This window comes from Melanaphis sacchari, unplaced genomic scaffold (genome assembly GCF_002803265.2).
Source record: "Melanaphis sacchari strain LSU unplaced genomic scaffold, SCAv2.0 Contig0_pilon_pilon, whole genome shotgun sequence".
Lineage (NCBI taxonomy): Eukaryota > Metazoa > Arthropoda > Insecta > Hemiptera > Aphididae > Melanaphis > Melanaphis sacchari.
The window spans coordinates 21540871-21561414 of NW_020270366.1; the positions used below are offsets into that span (position 1 = coordinate 21540871).

A 20544-nucleotide genomic window follows, 5' to 3' on the forward strand; every position below is an offset into this window, starting at 1 on the left:
CAATATGGGTAGAAAATTGAAGGTTTATTTGAAATGTGACGCCAAGATACTTTAAATTATCATATAGTTAGGCAACGTATTTTTATCAATAAAATATTTAAATGTAATTTAAGATTTATTTCTATGAAATGAGACTTTAAAGCATTTAGGTTTAGATAATTATTAGTACACCATATGGATAGTCTTTTTAAATCTTCTTGAAATAAAATGCAGTCATTAATGTAAGAAATAGTATTGTACAAAGAAAGAATTTATAAGAATTTAAATTTACAAAATTTAAAACTGGAGTTTATATAAAATAAAAATATTAAAAATAACCAAGGGGATATGTATACTCTTCATCGTTATTATTATTAAGTTTAGCGGTTAGTTACTTAAGCAGTTATTTATTCGTCTTAAGCATTGAAAAATACGCTTTAAAATTATAAAATAAAAAAAATACGTTAAATGTATACTATCTAAATAAAAATCAAAAACATATTTTAATCAAATTCTTGTTAAAATTACTTCTTTATTATTATAAAAAATAAAAACGCCATGTACTATGCAGAGAATATATTTATTATTTGAATTTTTATTCATTGACAAATACTATAACAATATTGTAGAAATAATTTGTGTTCATAACAAGCAAATGAATAATAATAAATTGGTCAATACTAATTGAAAAAAAAAATTGAACTGTAAATTGAATTGTATAAAAAATGTATTTTGCTTAAACCTAACTTAACCAACTGCGTTTTTTGTATACATGTACATATTATAATATATTAACTAATTTTAAGATATGATTAAAAATTAAAATGATGTATCTATCACCGTTTTGTAAACTTTTTTTTTTTTTAAACGTAAATAACAATAATGTTAATTAATTAAACATGTAAGTACATATTATACAAGTTCTGGCAAAAAGATAATTGGTGACTCAAAATATGTTTAACATTTAAAATACAATTCTCTCAGCATTTTATTTCATACGCGTTTATAATTTTGTATGTATAATATAATGACTTTGTCAAATGTGCTTTTCGATATAACGATTAAACTACAATATCTCATAAATCATAATTTGATAAAATGTCAATATGTCAATATATCCATTTATGCACAATTTTTTTCAGTCAAAAAAATATATAATAATTATCACTACCTATCTAATGGATTTTCATGTAAGAAATTTAGCTACACTGATTTTGAGTTCGTTTTTTATTATAACAAGTCATAATATTAATAGATATTTTAAATTCATTAAATTATTATTGTATAATAACAATGACTAATATCTAATAACAAAATCTTCGATCGTTGTGATTTGTAAATTTTTTAGTATCATAATTAGTATGTTACTAGAATACTTATAAACATTTTTATTTAATAAATATAACCTCTAAGGTTAGCTTTTCTTTTTTTTTTACAATATTGTCGGTGACTATAATGGTGGTACTCGTATTTGCGTTGGTCATTTCATCCTCAGCTATCACGTCAAATCAAACCATGTTATATTATAATACCTACTTTACACTATGCATTATCTTGCGTTATTTACAAATAAATGAAAGTCTCTATCGCTGATACTTTTGTTTTTAAGTTTAAGTAGCTTTAGTATACAACTAATTCAATAAACAATAATAATAATAATGTTGTTAGTCTTCAATATTTCCAAATCGTATTTGAAATCAATCTCTCTAGTGGTTTTTCTTTTCTTTTTTCTTCATCTTCCTGATTGTAACCACGTATTTATAAATTGTATCTAAGTTGTTCTTCGATGACATGTTTGGTGCGACTCCAGTGTTAGGTTAGTATTTATCAGCATTACTACAGCTATGCTACACCAACATCTGGAAAAGGTTAAACGTCAATTCACCGTAATTTCTGTTTAACCACTTTATGATACTGCCAATTACCTTGTAGGTCCCTCTTCCCTTATTGTCGCTATTTCACTACCTTTACCATGCTGCCAATAAGATACTCCCGAACTCCCGAAAGAGTAGACAGTTATCACCCTTAACGTCACGTTACACTGTGTTTCTGTCATTTCGACATTATTTTTGTCTCCATTTATTATAGCCACTATACGGATATTTTTAAGACTGAATATCATAAGATAACTTATTTGTGATTTACATACTTATAATATATACGTTTATTGTATGCAATGTATGCAATTATATAAAAGTTTAAAGCTAGACACATCTTGAAGCTATATTTACTATATTTTGTTTTATATACATATAATAATTTATTATATATAAACGTAAAAATTATTATTATAATAAGAACTTTGTGTATAAATGATGTTTTAAGTTATTATATAATATATTTAATATATTTTTTATAAATTATTAATTGCATTCAATTTATTAAAGACAACATAAAAAATATGAATTATGTATATATAAACACACACACATATATATATATACACACGAGTGTGTAATTTATTAAGCAGACAGTTAATAATATAACTCATTTTATGAAATAGAAACGTCGTTTTGCATTTAATAAAATATACGACAATATATCAACATTATTTATATTATATTTAATACAATACACAATTTTTTTTTTTATGATATATTTATTTAAGTCGTATTTATATGTTAAGTACGTTATAACTTACACAATAATATTTATAAATATTTAAGTCATATTAAATAATAAAAAAAAAATGAAGTACGTAATCGTAGTTAAAAATATATATTAAATTATGTTATAAATAAGTATTATTATTACATAGATAATAGCTGAAAATTTCATTATCAATATGATCCCGCTCATAATATGAATAATACTTTATGATGTGAAATTACAATCGCCGTCATGTTTAAAAAAGATATTGATTTTCAATTGTTTGTACAATAAAATATAATCTAAATATGATTAAATTTTTATTCGTACAGTTTGTTAATAGAAATTATTTATTGAAAGCTCGGGCTGGTAGTCCAGTGGTTGTATTACAAGCAGCATTTAAATACATGACATATTAGCATATAAAAATATATTAGAACAATAAGAAACAGTAAATAGTAAAAATTAATAATAGACAACAAACAATATATATATATATATATAAGATACAGTAAATTAATTAAAAGAGTGAGGTGGATCAGTATTGTCGATCCTCATTATTCTTACAAGTGGCTATTATTAATCGATAAAGATAATGCAGATGTAAAGATAATTTTTTTTTGGAAATATTTTTCTTAAAACTATATCCAAACACGATATCGTGACTGAATAGATAAAATATTTTGTTGTAATTCGAAAATATTTTTCGTGAGTATTTGAAACTTTTATATAATGTGTTATTATATTTTTTATACATAATGACATTATTAAAACATTTAGATTAATTTTATATTATTGCATGTTAATATTACTAAGTCAAATTCCAAGGAAAATTGCCCAAATTGGTATAAATAATTATAATAGTATATTTTTATATCACCTATATACTCGTATTATTGTTATTAAATTGTATTTCTTGATTCATTAAAGTGTTTAATGTAAATAATATAATTAATGCAATAGTAGTAAAAATTAATTTAACTTCATTGTGTAAAATTAATAATAAAATTAATTACTATACTATCAATATAAATATATCATAAAATATAGTTGTAGTATAGGCTAACGGAATTTTTGCTTAAGATCATAGAACATAATGTAAAAATAATATTCTAAATATGAAATTAAAAATATATATTATCATTCAAAAAAATATAAAATTTAAAAATAATAATGTGAAAATAACAAAACGTTGTGAAAAATATAATTTTTTTCTAAAAATGTTTTGTAAAAACTTTCAATTATGTAAAAACAATATCAAAAACTATAAAAGATTTTGAAATAGAGGGTTTTTTATTGAAACAAGATATATTATTATTTATTACTATCCAATATGCATTATTTGTATTTTGTAATATAATTATATTAAAAAGATATAATTTTATGTTATTGCAAACAAAAATTAGATATAGTATTTCGTATTAAAATTTGACACTGACAGATATTTTATCATATTATTTTTGAGCAAATTGAATTTAATAATTGTAGTTGACAAAATAGAATAATCAAAAAAACTAAAAAGCATTTCACTTTGGTAAGAAATTGATTTTAAATATTTTAAATTTTTTCAACACTTAATTTACTATACATTTTTATTTATTTTAGATGTTGTATTATCTGTTATGATAATAATAATTATAATTTAATATTATCATGAACATAGTATTATCTAACAACGTTTTGTAAAAAAAAACTAAGATCTTCGCCTTACGACCTCTATGGTCATACAACAGTTATTTAAAGTAAAAGTCATCAAGGGATTGATAAAATTAAATAAGAATAACCCAGTACCGTAATTTTTTCATAAGTTATCTAATACCGTTTGCGTAACATTTCGAGTTTGGCGTAAGAGGAAAAAAATTCAATGTACCGGTGACTAGATAATAAAAAAAAAACTATTCAAAATAGATATGGATCAGAGTATTTAAACGGGACTGCAAATGACGACACGTCTTATTCCTGTGCATCCGTGTCGACGACGATAACATTAAAACGTTATTAATATTATTGTCTGATTCGGAAACACACATTTTTACACACACCAATATAACGATAAATCAATTTGATCCAGATACCTGTCAATTTTGTTTTTCGCCCTCGACACGATGGCACCAAACGCCCACGAATCAGAGACTGTACCGACCCCGGTCACTGTCAAATTCGATGTGCAGTCCGACGAGTTTGGCTTTCAGCCTGAAGACATCGTCGTAACCGGCCTTTCCGGACGGTTTCCCGAATGCGACAGCATCGACGAGATGAGGCAGAAGTTGTACGCAGGCGAGGACATGGTCAACGCGGAACCCACAAGATGGCCCACTGGTAAGCTGGTGTTGCACTTGTACTATACTCATTATATCTATGTACAATCAGTTTTATGTAAATATATTGATTTTGATTTACACGGCATATTAAACGAGCTGACCAGTGTCGACGAAATTTTTTTTAAGAACGAACAAATTTATTAACGAATCGTGTAAAATAATATTTTAGTCATGTTTTGGTCGTTAAGTTATTTTTAAATACTCACTAAACTTGCGTATAACATAATGTTATATTACTGCAAGGCTGAGAATTACAATCACAACATTTTGTTTTTGCTAAGCACAAATGATTTCACTTCTATTCAATTAAATATCTAACAAACCAATTTCACTAAACTAAAAGTTAATTTACATTAGCATTAAGCCAATAATTTATTTCATATCATAATTTTTTTTTCTTTAAAATATGAAATTGTATTGTTCAATGTACGATTATTTGGTCATGTAGAAATTAATAAAATATTTAATTTAAATACATATTTATAATTTCAGAAAAAAAGATTCATTTTTCATTAAGTTTTAAACAACAATTAATAGCTATAAGTTTTTTAAAATTTTATCATAAAATAAAATATTTTTCCCAACACCTTTTTTATAAAAACATGTATAATTTCGTTTGATAATCTCTGTACGAGTTTTATATATTTTCTAGGTCTATATGGCGCTATCATGAGAACTGGAAAAATGAAGGACCTAACCCAATTTGACGCTGAATTTTTTAACTACCCTCCTGCTTTAGCTGCACGTAGTGACCCGCAACAGAGAATGCTGTTAGAAGTTGCTTATGAAGCAATCGTTGACGCAGGTTAGTTGTCATATAACACAATAAAAAAAAAAATAAATAATAATAATAAATAATGTGATTTAAGCGATAAATAAAGTTTAATAAAAATAATAAAATTACATATGATATACAAAACATTTTTAAGTCTCTTAACGATTAGATCAGGAAAGTTTGTTTCAAAATTGTTTGTTGATTTGTATATAGGGTTTGAAATTTTTTTGTGTTATTATATAAACCCGTATTGAACTGATTATATTTTAATGATTTATAAAACATATTATATAATTAAATAAAGTAAATAGTAGGTACTACCAAATTGTTAATCAATTTTTTTTTTACCACCTTAAGATTTAATGCATATTTTTATACTTGACACAATGGTAAATATAATAATTAATTATAAATTACAGTTTTTAAATAAATATAACAAGGTAGATACTTAATATTATGGTATAAAAACTTTCGGCTAAATTATTTTTGTTTTTTTTTTTAATTTGTTTAATTTATGGTTTTATGGTTTTGATGATTTTTCGTTTAAAACTATTAACATTATGCATAATATATATATTATACTATAACATGGATTGATATCGTGTACGTATCAGGCGGGTACGTTTCATAATCGTTTAGTAGCAAAATGTTAAAAAAATCACATCTATAACCATATATTTATAAGGCCATAAGTCACAAATGAATTACATGTTAAATTTTATTTTTATTAGGTGTAATTAAAAATAGGTGTTATCATCTGAAAATTAAAAGTTGACATCATTTAATCAAAAAAAGCTAGGTAATAAAAATATTAATACTATAAAAAAAAAAAAAAATAAATAAAATATAATTTGTAAATTAAAAAAATAAATAAATAGTTACATACCTGAGATTATTGCCTGGTTCGTGATGAAAAAACCACTTTGCATATTATGTCATTGAATCTGATAAATATTATTATACAACCACTTTAAGCTGTTTGTATGATGAACCATATGTGCATTAAAAATAAATCAAAATAGCATTATGTATTTTCTATAAAACTAAGTAAAACTTTTTTTTTTTAAGAAAATTAATTCATTTAAATCAAATTAGTTAATAAAAATATAATGTATTGCTGATAAACTAAATGATGCATAATATTATACAAATCAATTTATTTTTAATTTATTTTTTAAGAGATAAAATTTTAAAATAGAAGGTTTCAATAATTCAGTTTTTAAAGAATTAAAATGTCTTTTAAATATATAAAAAGAAGAAATAGCTTAACAAAAAAAATTACTTTTATATTAAATTTAAAAAAGTTGGAGAAGTGGAAATCACTGTAATGTGTAGTAGGTGTCGAGTGGGTCATAGTTATGGATATGTTAAATTTTAATTCAAACATAAATTATATTACAATTGTATGAGTATACGATAAACGATTCTGAGCTGAGATGGTCTGAAATCTTTATCCGCTATAAGTGCATTTCATAATATGTTTTTTATATAGCTATTTAAGTCATTATTAAACCACTATTATTACGGAAGGTTAATTACATTTTTTTGTATGTTATGCATTTATTTCTTATTAATATTTAATTATTACAATAATAGTAAATATAAGTTATACTGTATTATATTATTTTTATTAACTTTCTAGCCAATACCACTTTACTGTAAAATAGTGTGAACAAGTCAGTTGTATAAATAGGCTATATCTTAAATTAATCTAAATATTTTAAAAACGTAATAATTGCTTAAAGTGAAATTTCTAATACAACGTAAAAGTTTTTAAGATCTCATTAATAATGTTTTTAAATTATAACAAAGAAATGAACATTATTTTTCGTCGTTTAAATATGTAATTTCATATAAAATTGAACTTCAAATATCTATAAAAATAACTATGTTTATAACATTTTTTTGATTTCTTAGTTTCACTATAAATTATTTATAAAAAAAAAAAAAAATTCAATTCATTTTCAAGCCAAATACGTGAGATTTGTTATTTTGTTTTTATAAACTCTAAATTCAAATAATATATCGAAATAAGTTGTGAATATACATTTTTAATTTTTTTATACAAATTTAAGAATAACTTCTTATATGTAAGATCATGTATTAAATTTTCAAGATTAATTGACTATATATATATATTTATATATACAATTATTTAATTTTTATTTAAATAGCTTAAAAAAAGTCAAAATATTTTGAAAACTATAGCTAGGTATAATACTATAAACCTTTGGTGAAAATTTCAAGTTACTCTTCGGTTATTCGTTCGTTTTTGAATCATAACAAATTAAGCTTATTTTATTAAAAACTAATTTTGTGCATTAGAGTTTTAGTTCTTCGTTTTTCTTTTTTTCTTTTTTGTTTTTTTCCGATAAAAAAATATAAAATATTGGGAATTTATTTTTTTTTTCTTAAGTACTTAATAGATATAATTCGTTACTAAAAACCACCCTTAAAATTGAAAATTGAAACATTTTTACTATCTTAATGACAAACAACACAAAAAAAAAAAATAATAAAAAAAATATATCACTGTAAAATCAATACATTTATCACACCGCTAAAGATCTAGTATATACAAATAAAACATTTAACATTTTTAGGACTTCATCCAATGGCTTTAAAGGGCACCCGTACCGGTGTAGTTGTGGCTCTATCGTCTAGTGAAACGTGCGATTGGTGGTCCAAAGACCCAGATATTGTTAACGGGTATGAATTTTTGGGCACCTCCAGAACGATGAGCGCTAACCGCGTGTCCAACTTCTTCGACCTTAAGGGTGAGTAAAAAAATAATTATAAACGCTTACCTACCATGAATTACAACCATTTAGCCGATCGGTAATATTGTATTTTATTGTTTAAATATCAGGGCCTAGCTATTCCATTGATACTGCGTCTTCTACCAGTTTGATCGCGCTCCACCAAGGCTTCAAGCTCATTCAAGATGGAGTTTGCGATAACTGTATCGTGGCCGGTGTCGATCTAGTGTTGAACCCAACTGTATCACTTATGTTCCAATGTCTGAACATGTTGTCACCTGGCGGAAAGTGTCGATCATTTGACGCCGAAGGTATGAGATATGATTTTAATACACAACATATAAATTATGCATACCCGTTAGCGTATTTTTACGTAATGTGGATCTAGAAAATGAGTTATAAATTATATTTTTGCTAACATTGAATGGGACATAAAATATATGATTATGTTTTTGTCGTTTTCCTTTTAACATGAACCATGACATATAAATATATTATACAATATAATATACTTTCTTGTTTTTATCATGGACACTAAGATATATATATATATATTAACCTGTGGTATCATTGTACTATGTTATCTTAATTTATGATTGTGTAGTTTTTACCCATATCTAAAAGTTATATAGTTTGTAGTATGTATTATTGTTATTTACTAATACAGATAGATGATAGATAGTGAATTCTTTAATATCGAAATATTGCTACCGCTAAGGAAATACATTACGTCTATACAGATAAATCGTAACAGAAAAACGAATGCAGTCTGTTGTAATACAACTTTATATAAATAAAAGCTCTGTAAAAATAGACAATAGTAGGCAAATAATTTTCTTACTATAATTAAATGTATTTAATATTTAACACATTTAATTATACCACATATTTAAAGTTTTTATTAATATTATTACTTAAAGGTTCTAAACAAATTCGAAATAATTTATTCAAATGTTTTAATAATAAAAATCTTTAATTTAATAATATATATATATTTTTTATGTGTTATAAATAAAATTTAATTACCTCTTAACCGTATTTAAATTTTATAGTTTACTATTGTAATAATTACGTTAGAGTGTGAGAAGAAATCATAAATACAATATGATGATATTTAACCCACCAAAAATTAACTTAAATTTTTTGAAACTTACTTATTTTAATTATGTGAATAGGTGATGGATACGTACGATCAGAGGGAATCGTCGCCGTGCTGTTACAAAGAGCCAAATCGGCAAAACGCATCTACGCCAGTGTGTTGAACACTGGAAGTAATGCAGACGGATACAAAGACGAGGGTATTACATTCCCTTCGCAAGAAATGCAAATTTCACTGTTTCGACAAGTTCAAGAAGAGGTCGGCGTTAAATCAACTGATCTGGCTTTCATGGAAGCTCACGGATCTGCTACTAAGGCGAGTTTTTTCCTTTAAAATTGTAATTAAAAATGCAATGAAATAAGAATGTAAAATATGAATATTAGTTAAATCATAAAAGAATATTAATTTATTTATCGCATAATAATAATATTTATTTTAAACGATTGATCACAATTTGCGATTTTTCAGGTGGGTGATCGTCAAGAAGTTGGCGCAATCGTCGAAGTGTTCTGCAAAGGAAGGACTACTCCGCTTCTTATAGGCGCTCTCAAATCGAACATGGGCCATGGTGAACCAGCTTCTGCTCTATCTGCTGTCATAAAAGTACTTGTGGCCATGGAATGTAGACTTTTGCCACCTAATTTGCATTACAACATACCAAATCCGGACATTCCAGCTTTGGTAGACGGAAGATTGAGTGTTAGTATAATAACCATATCGATCAATACTTTTTATTAACCGTTTCGGTTATGATTTGTTATATAATTTGTTTTATTATTATTGTTAAGGTCGTAGAAAATGTCGTCCCGTGGAACGGTGGAATCGTTGCAGTCAACTCATTCGGTGTGGGTGGTGCTAACGGACATTGTCTGTTGAAATCGTATACCCAGCAGAAGAAAGAAAAACAAGTGTTGGAAGAGAAATTACCTAGATTGGTGGCAGTATCAGCCAGAAATAAAAGCGCTATAAATTACATGATAAATCGAGTAATTATTCTGTTGTTTGTATGATTTTTATAGTGTTATTGTATAATTGGTAAAATTAGTGTGAAATTAAAATTCAAAATTTTCTATTTTTATTAAATATATTTTCAAATTCAGGACATTCTTATAAGTTTTGTAACTATAGAACATTTACGCATTAAGTTTAATTTAAAATTAATATTTTAATACTATTAAATATCTTCTTAGAGATTTTTTAAAATTTAGCATTATTAAATAGACTTTGTTTATTGTTAGATCGATGAAATGCCCAGAGACAAAGAGTTCTACGCCTTGTTGTATGGAGTCCATAGTGAAAACATAGTTGGCCACAAATATAGAGGTTACATTTTGTTTAACGGCATGTACGACAAGACTCGTCAGATCAATGTGAGATAATGATAGACCAATGGATAGTTGTTGTTATTTGTTCTATTTAAATCTCTTTTACGCGTTTTAGGAGTTTGATGGTCAAAAGAAACCAGTCGTTTTTGTTTTGCCCGGTGCGGAGGCCCACTGGTCTGATGTTGGTAATCAATTAAAAGATTTGGACGTGTTCAATGAGTCAATAACGCAGAGTGCAGCTTTATTAAAACAAAAAGGGTACAATTTACGGACAGTGCTGAGAAATACAGATCTCGTATCAATATGTGATCCGATTTTGTCCGTCGTAGCTACGACCGTTGTTCAAGTATATTTTTAATAATATTATACTAATTTGAAAATTTTTTGTTTTAAATACAATCCCTTATGACTTTAGATTGCTCTCTTGAACGTCCTAGAAAGTCTGAAAATAACGCCAGATTACATTGTCGGAGAATCCTTCAGTGAACTAGCAGCCGCATACGCAGATGGCGTTTTAACAGCAGAAGAAGCAGTTTTATCGGCATATGCTATTGGTAATATATTAGCTGAAGCAAAAATCACTCCGTCTCAAAGTGGTAAGCAATTATTTATGTCTTTGGTAAATTAAAAAAATTAAAACTAATATTTTTGATTTTGATTTCTAGGACCTATCTTATCTTCTCAAAACGTAGCAAAAGTATCCAAACAATTGCAGTCCGCTTTACAATCCGTGAGTATTGACTATATATAATTCATAACGTTATAATAGGTCTATATATAATTTCTGAATTTTAAATTATTCAAACAAAAAAGTATTCTTATATTTCTATTATTATATATTATTTATACTTTATATATAAATTACACAGTAATTCATTAAGTACATCAAATGCTTACCATCTTGTGGAAATATTTTAAAATGTTTAAGAATGTTTGCAATATTGTGTGATACAAATTTATTTTTCAAATAAGTACCTTTCATTTAATTTTAATTTTGGTAGTCAACATTTATAGGAAAAAAATATCTGTTAAATAATTTATAGTAGGAAGGTATACATGATAAAAAAGAGACTTGTAGAATCACCCTGTATATTGTATAGAAATTAGAATTTGTAAACTATTGGTAACAAAAGTATTCAATAAAGATTTGAATTATTAAAAAAAAATGTTCTGGGTATTTTAATATATTGTTTAAAAAAAAAAATAAATATTTTAGATCATCACTAAACCAAAATCCATTTCGTCCCGATGGATTAGCGCTTCGCAGTCATTAGGGAACCAATTGGTGTCATCGACGTACTTCGTCAATAGCTTATCCACACAATTATCAGTTCAAGTATGTGTACAATTTAAATCATAATAATATTATGTTTATGGTATCGTTTATGGTAAGTTTAAATCTTTTATTAGGATTCATTGGCTAAATGTCCCGAAAAATCAATTTACATTCAAATCCTCGCTCAAAAACGAGCGCAAAACTACATTGCAAGCAATTTGAACGCTGACGCCAAATACGTAAACTTGATTAAAGATGATAATGATATGTATAAACAGCTGTTGTTGAGTGTAGGAGAGTACGTGAATCAAATATATTTCTAGAAAAAAATGTGCATACTTATAGCCTTGTTATTTGTTAATCTTATTCATATTTTAGTTTATTCAATATCGGTCTACAACCTCAAATTGAACATCTATACCCACCAGTGAAATTCCCCGTATCCGCACGTACCCCAATGATTCAATCATTAATCGAATGGGACCATTCTATTAAATGGGATGTTATTACATTCCATGGCAAGGTAATTTTTTACTCTTTATAAAAGTATTCGTGATTCAATTTGTACATATAAAAATTTGTTTTTCGTATTATAGCCATGTTCTAATGCCGGTGAAATTATATTAAAAGTAGATGTTAATTCCAATAAATTCAGTTTTTTGAAAAACAATACAATTGACGACTTATCCGTTTTACCTTACGCTGGTTACTTGGTGAGTTAAATTGATATGAATATGTTTAAAAATATTGATTGGGTATTATATTATAATTGTATAGTTGAATATCATTAATATTAAGAAGAAAAAACGTGTTAGCAAAATCAATTAAAGATATAATTAAAATAATATTTAAAAATCAAAATTACTTTTATTTTCAGACATTAGTTTGGCAAGGTTTCGCTGAAATGTTGCATAAAGAGCAAAATGAACTGCCAGTTGTGTTCAAGAATGTGGAGTTCTTAAATAAGACTGTCATCCCAGAAGAAGGTACAGAGATAAAAATTTAAAAGTTTGACCAATTAATATTGATAAATTAATATTTTTAATTTCAATATAGGTGTAGTTCAGTTTGTTTTGAACGTATTAACATCTGGTGAATTTGAACTCAAACAATCTGGTACGATTGTGGCTTCTGGACAAATTAGCACATCAGCTACAATTGAAAAAGAATTAATGAAATTGATTACACCCAAAAACAAAAAATCTCAATACTTGCCGTTAGATTCATCTGATGTTTACAAAGAATTGCGTTTGAAAGGTTACAATTACAAAGGTCCATTCAAAGGAATCCAAAAAGTTGATGACACAGGTAAAATAATCACTAATTAAATTTAATATAGATTAATAATTGAAAATTTTATTTATAATTTTTATATATAATAATATAATTAGAGTTTCCATAAAAATTATAATAACTAAAAAAATCTTATTAAAATCCTAACGATTCAATTTTAATTTGTTCTTAAGAAATATTATTAAAAATAAATGTTTCTTTGATTTTATATAGGATACTATGTAAATTTCGATGGAAATTGGTTAGCATTTTTAGAAAATCTATTCCAAATATCGATGTTGCAATCAGATAATTATAATTTGTATATTCCGAAATTCGTAAAAAAAGTAGTCATCGATCCTACGAAACAACAAATACAAACTGAAAACTCGTCGAATGATAATGGTAATAACTTTATACATTTTGAAGTTTTTAAAAGGAAACAATCAAATTTATTTTTAATATTTTAGTTATTCCGGCTGTTTATTACAAGTATGTTGACGTGATTAAGGCCGGAAGCGTTGAAGTCCGTGGATTACAATTAACAGAAGTTCCGTTGAGAAACAAAGGTCAAAAAGATCCTAATTTAGAGTTTTACTCTTTCCAACCATATGTTTCTGATACGGTAAATAAATAATAAATATTAGTGGAATACGATATTATGTAGCTATCGTATAATGTATATAAACTATATGACACATGATATAGGTCAATACAATATTGCTAAATAATTATAATTTTATATCTCAGTTAATAATGCACATTTCTACATGAAAATAGGTATGGTAAAAAAATAATTTAGGTTGAAAACATAATTTTATGCTACAAAATATTATTAAATACATTTTTTAGTACAATTATAATATTGTGATGTTATATCATTATTATTTTATTTTAATAAATCACTAATGGTTTCAGCCAACAGCATATGCTCTTGACACATGTGTTCAATTAACTTTCGAAAACAGTGGAGGTGCTTTCAAGCTAAAAGTGGCTGAGGTAGGAACTGGTAGAAAACCAGAATCGCTTTACGCAAAATCCGTCATTGATGTGATCAACACCGAACCAATGCCAAGTGTATGAGTATATTATTTAAGTGTGAGAAAAAAAAAATTAATTATCATTATTCTAATAGGTGGATGTAACTGTGTTCACCGATCAGCCAGTTCCTGTCACGGAACAACTTGATGAATTTGGTGTTCGAGCCGTGGAGAAGGATGTGTTCAGACCAGAACCGATCGATTCCAACTGTCATCTAGTAATTGCCGTCGATCAATTGAGTAACTCGGTGTTGGTGAAAAATGCAGTCGATAGTTTAAAAGTTGGCGGTTGTGTACTGTTTGTTGAAAGTAAAAAACCAACGGAACAACAACTCAACTCAACGGGATTGGAATTGATAGCCAATTTAAGATCGTTAGATAATAAAACATTCGTTCTTTTCCGAAAGGTAAACCAATACATTATTTTCTATTTCAGGAAAAAAATATTATATAATATTTGATTTTTTAGAATGTAAACTGGTCCGAACCGATCGTGGTTAACTGCACTGGCAATGACTTTGCTTGGATCGAACCTTTCAAATCGGCACTTCAACGGGCCGAACAAGAATCTAAACAAGTGCTCTTAGTTAGTCAAGGAGTTAAATACTCTGGAATTTTAGGTTTTGTAAACTGTATTCGATTGGAACAAAACGGAAACGCGTTGAGGTGACTTGTTTATATTCATATATTTAATTACACTTAATTTTTAAACTAAATTTTTCGTAAATATTCAGATGTCTGTTCATCGAAGATCCAAAAGCACCGAAATTTTCGTTGACTTCTGATTTTTACCAAAAACAATTGAAAAAAGATCTGCTCATCAACGTATACCGCGACGGCGTTTGGGGTAGCAACCGACATTTTCTGTTGGGAGATGATTCCAATAACATGGTTGTACCAAAAGAATACGCATACATATCAACTAAGAAGATTGGAGATCTATCAACATTAAGCTGGATTGAAGGCCGCCTTCAATATTACAAGTAAACAAACGATAATAATATTTGTCTTCGTAAAACACGTTAAAATCGAACCTTTTTTTTTTCTTCAACCGATTCGTTATTTATTCTGCAGACCTGAAGACTATCCGGGACGAGAGCTGTGCACAGTGTACTATGCTCCGCTGAATCATATGGACGTGTTGTTCGCTGAACGCTCGTGGTTACCGTTCTTCAACACGGATGTCGCCGAACAAGGTGCATTTTTGGGCCGAGAGTTTGCCGGTCGCAACACAAAGGGCCAAAGGGTGTTTGGATTAGTATCTGGTAGCGCCCTTGCTACTCACGTGTTAGCCGACAGCTCAACTCTGTGGGAAGTGCCCGACAATTGGACTCTTGAGCAAGCGTCCACAGTTTCCGTTGCATACGTTTTGGTAAGTCTTTAGAATTTTTAGTTAATATTACACTGTTATATGTGTGCGCCTTTGTATGATTTCATAATTTATGGTGGGATATACAAATTTATTGATAGTTAAATATACATTACGTTTTACGTTTTTGAATTGAACTAAATTTTTCAAACCGTGTAAATCTTTAAATATTACAAACTTAATTGATAACTATAAGAATCTTGTTCTATTTATTAAAAATTTGAGAAAGACTCATTCTTAAACGAATTTGTCTATGTGTGTTTTTAAGTAATATATTATTACTCTTTCAATTTTATTTCAGAATTTCGACGAATTATTACATAAAGGATATTTTCAATCTCTTAAAATGCCTACTTCTTTCTTTTTTAATTTTAACTAACTTGTATCTTACAAATCATTTCTTTCCAATACGTTATTGATCATCAATCTGAGATATAGTTATAATTCATGCATGAGTATTTCGAGAAATTATATTTTTTATCTTTACTATTTTAAATTGATGCTTATGATGAACTCACTCCATACAATTATTTTGTTGTCAACTTATAAACCATAACACTATTTTCCATACTATTTTTACTTAACAATATAGTACCTAAACTGATAGGTCTTATTATAGATAAGAGAATAACCTAGAACAATCATTTTAAGTCGAATATATAATTTTTTACATTTATTTTGTTATTACATACCATGAATAATATTATCAAAAAACAATTTACTAGTCCTAAAACTCAACTTTTAATTGATAAGAAATTATTTATTTTCATTTCAGGCTTATTATGGACTGTTTATACGTGGTAAACTTCAACCGAACGAATCACTGTACCTTAACTCTGGTACAAATTACACAGTCTTAGCTTCTCTCAATATCTTACAAAACAGCAACATAAAAGTATACGTTGGAGTAGATAACGATTCGCAAAGAGAATATCTACAAAAAATGTACCCTAAGGTATGCATTATGATTAGAGTGTTATTATTTATTTTTATAAGCAGATTAATTTGTGTTTAATTTTAATAGTTATTGTATAAACGTAAAATATGCCATGTTTTAGATCTCCAAAGACAATATCGTTAACAGCAAATTTGCAGAACAAGAGCTACTCGAAAAGACCAATGGAGAGGGTGTGAATTTAATCTTCAACACGCTCGAGTCAACTTCATTTAAATTACAGAGTTTCACCCACATTGTAGCAAAAAGTGGACGTATTGTAGAGTTTGAAAAACAAAAGCAAGCAATTGAATCAATTGGTAAGCATAAAAGCTTTATTATACCTGATAAAAATTGAATTAATTGAACTGTGTGATTTAAAATTAAATCAGGTGTTACTGGAAATTTAAAAAACGTTACCATCATAAAAATGAACTTGAAGAGTCTTTTCCACGGAAAATACTCCCTAAATGATAAACAGGAGCTCTACAAATGCATAGCAAATGGAATCAAAACCGGCGAAGTACAGCCATTGCCCACAACGGTCTACTCTACTGATAAAAGTTTATTAGAAGCTTTTGAGTAAGCGAAGCATTTGAGTTTTATTTTTTTTTTTAATTATTGTTCAACTAATTTGTTTTACTTATGTAGAAAGACCGAAAGTTTCAACTATATTGGTAAAATTGTATTAAAAATCCGTGATGAAGAGTCGAAAAAAGTCGTCATTCCAGTGCCCAAAAAAGTAATGGCAGTACCGAAAACATTTGTTGACCCAGAAAAGACATATGTTGTTGTCGGTATGTTTGAATTTAAATTTTTTTAAATAAACCCAATCTTACTTGTGGATATATATATAAAAAAATGTCGTATTTCGTTGTTAAAACTATTGTACTAGAACTTTTATTTTAAATCGAATCTGTGCAGATTTCCAACGACTTTTTTTTAATTTTTGAATCAATATTTTAGGCGGTCTAAGTGACTTTGGTCTACAAATGACTAACTTTTTGGTGACCAGAGGTGCGAAAAAAATAGTAATAGTATCTAGCAATGGAGTCCATACCGGGTTCCAATCGTTGTTCATGAAGAGGTGGAAAGAAAAGAACATCGAGGTTAGTGTCATTCAATACGATACGACTAAACCGGAAGAAGTTGAAGAGCTGCTGAAAGGAGCCAACCAATTGGGACCAGTCGCAGGAATATTCCACGTGGAAGCTGTGTTACACAGTGTCACGTCTACGGATTTGACCACGACCGATTTCCGCTCAGCATTCGATCAGAAAGCTGCATCTGTCATGAATCTTGACACTGTCTCCCAAAAATTGTGTCCAAAACTCAAATATTTCTTTGTCTGGTCCTCCGGAACTTCTGGACATGGTATAGCTGGTCAAGCCGACCATGGTTACTCTGACTCAGTGGTTACAAAGATTTCAGAAGCTCGAAAAGCGGCTGGATACCCATCGGTAATAGTTTTTTACAATTTTTACCAAATACGATAAGCGCTTCGTATTTATATCTAATATGTCCTATGAATTTTAAAAATGCATTTAAAATTATTTTTGTTTAATGTAAATTTAAAATAAATAATCTTAAAGCAGTTAGTATTTATTTGATGTCAATAGTGATCACTGGTGCCTAATAGTTTGACAAAACTGTAAATACGAATGTTTTGTTAATATATTATTAATATTTTGTATCTTCGAAATTTTTCTATATGCATAATAAAATACTAACAAAATATTCGTATTTACAGTTTAGTACGAGGTGTCAGTTACGTCATACTTAAGGGAATATCGGTGACATTAATTATAATATTGCTGACATAAAATAAATAAATAGTACCTAATGTTGATTTTAGATAATAATATATCACTAACATTAATATTATATTAAATGCGTTCTTAAATTATTATATTTTAGCTACAAAAATATTCCATAATAATTGTGCGTCATAGTAAAATTGTTAAAAATATTTATTTTTTTCCAGACTGTCGTCGAATGGGGCGCGATTGGAGACGTTGGTCCAATTTTGGATACGTTTGACGATAATAACGCGATTGTTAGTGGTACTTTGCCTCAGAGGATAAATTCATGCCTAAACGTGGTTGACAATTTCTTGAATCAGCCATATGCCGTGCTATCGAGCTCGATTCTCGTTGAGAAGAAGATGACTAACGTTGAGCCTGTGTCCGTTGGACCTGCCGACGCCGTCGCCAAAGTTTTAGGCAAGTATAATAAAAAAAACGCATATGGGATGTTATTTTATTTAGACTCCAATATTTCACTTATCTTATGGATACCCACTTGTACTTACTCACCTATCACAGGATGGTTTTCATAACATTATTAATATAATATGATTTAATATATTATATTGAAACATTTTACATCGGTTTAATATATTGTAATTGTATAAATACATGCAGGTATTAAAGACATCAACAACGTTTTGGGTACATCTACACTGACCGAACTTGGTTTGGACTCGTTGCTAGGAACTGACATCAAACAAGTGTTGGAACAAGACTTTAACATTGAATTCAGCGCCAAAGAAATCAGGGAATTGACGTTCGATATACTCAAAGAACTCCGATCCAACTAAGGATTTAACGCTAAAGTCTAAGGTATTTACTTTAATAATAATAATAATATATTTATTCGTCAATTTAATTATTACCATTTTATATTTACAGATTAGTGTGTTGTAGCCATGTCTCGAGAACCACGCAATCTTGTTATTTTGTGAAATTGTTTATTATTTAATGAATAATACATATGATTAATATTGTTATTATGTCGTAGAAATTTAGAATAAATAAACTACAACTAAAATATTTTTGTTATTAGTTCTTAACAAAGTCACTAGATTTATAATAAATATAATGTTCTCTTCTAAAAGTTTGTTTATTTTGATAGGTGTAAGATTTTATTTTTATAAATTACACATTTTTCAAGAAAATAAATCGCATCATAATCTTAGTTTGGTACGTGTTAGGTGGAATGGTGTAAAAAAAACTTAACACATAAAATATATTTAATTGTTATGAAAGTTATTCAGGTAAAGTTATTCAGGTACTACGACGAGTGGTTGATTAATCTTGAACAAAAGTTCTGTGTATCTATAATATCTTTAAAGGGCTAAACAAATAATTAAAATGTGAATTCGATTTTCACGTTTTAATTTCGGAGTTGGTAAATTGCGTCCCGCAAAAAAGGTCATAGTTATATACTGTGTAAATTGCGGCCCGAGTATATTTTATACATACGTAAATTGCGGCCCGGGTATATTTGAAATGTACGTAAATTGCGGCCCGGGATATTCCGATTTCCGGTCGGTTAGGTTACTGATAAAGAATCATTTATACATGACAAAATGTATGAATTGCAAGCAAAAAATATTACTCAGTTAGACTATGTGCGGGAATTATCTTATAAGTTTTTACCAGTATATTAATTTGAATTTTTATAATAGGTACTATTTTTTTCACTATACACATTTTTACTTATTTTTAATAATATATTTTTTTAATTATAAACAAAACAGCAAAACCAATATTTTTAACCATACCAATATGAATACAATTATATTGCCAGTCCTAAGTCTGAAAAATGGGAAGGAAAATATTGATTTTGTAATTTACATAACAATGACAAATATTTAAGTAGGCAAATATATTAAAATATACCGGGGCCGCAATTTACGTATGTATATAATATACCGGGGCCGCAATTTACGTATGTATAAAATATACCCGAGCCGCAATTTACGTATGTATAAAATATACCCGGGCCGCAATTTACATAAAAAA

General features: G+C 27.6%; 1 protein-coding gene across 1 annotated transcript; it reads left to right on the forward strand.

The window, feature by feature from the left end:
* The first annotated feature begins 4516 nt into the window (after positions 1 to 4516).
* On the forward strand, positions 4517 to 19556 carry LOC112600960 (fatty acid synthase-like). Its single transcript, XM_025348328.1, has 32 exons — positions 4517 to 4887; positions 5542 to 5694; positions 8268 to 8441; positions 8534 to 8734; positions 9599 to 9837; positions 9991 to 10221; positions 10311 to 10508; positions 10761 to 10892; positions 10963 to 11193; positions 11263 to 11443; positions 11513 to 11577; positions 12064 to 12183; positions 12258 to 12421; positions 12502 to 12646; positions 12720 to 12836; positions 13001 to 13109; positions 13180 to 13431; positions 13630 to 13800; positions 13866 to 14020; positions 14314 to 14472; positions 14531 to 14842; positions 14905 to 15101; positions 15170 to 15418; positions 15510 to 15807; positions 16580 to 16759; positions 16863 to 17058; positions 17131 to 17320; positions 17390 to 17535; positions 17705 to 18198; positions 18723 to 18960; positions 19162 to 19359; positions 19429 to 19556. Exons 1-31 carry the CDS (start codon positions 4674 to 4676, stop codon positions 19335 to 19337), a joined length of 6087 nt encoding a protein of 2028 aa, XP_025204113.1. The 5' UTR covers positions 4517 to 4673; the 3' UTR covers positions 19338 to 19359; positions 19429 to 19556.
* Positions 19557 to 20544: the final 988 nt, after the last annotated feature.

Excerpts from the sequence above, each read along its gene's own strand:
- LOC112600960 (XM_025348328.1), top strand. The coding sequence starts at position 4,674 with ATGGCACCAAACGCCCACGAATCAGAGACTGTACCGACCCCGGTCACT. Across the intron at positions 13,432-13,629 it reads CCAAAAAGTTGATGACACAG|GATACTATGTAAATTTCGAT; the intron begins GTAAAATAATCA and ends GATTTTATATAG. Across the intron at positions 17,536-17,704 it reads AAAGACATATGTTGTTGTCG|GCGGTCTAAGTGACTTTGGT; the intron begins GTATGTTTGAAT and ends TCAATATTTTAG.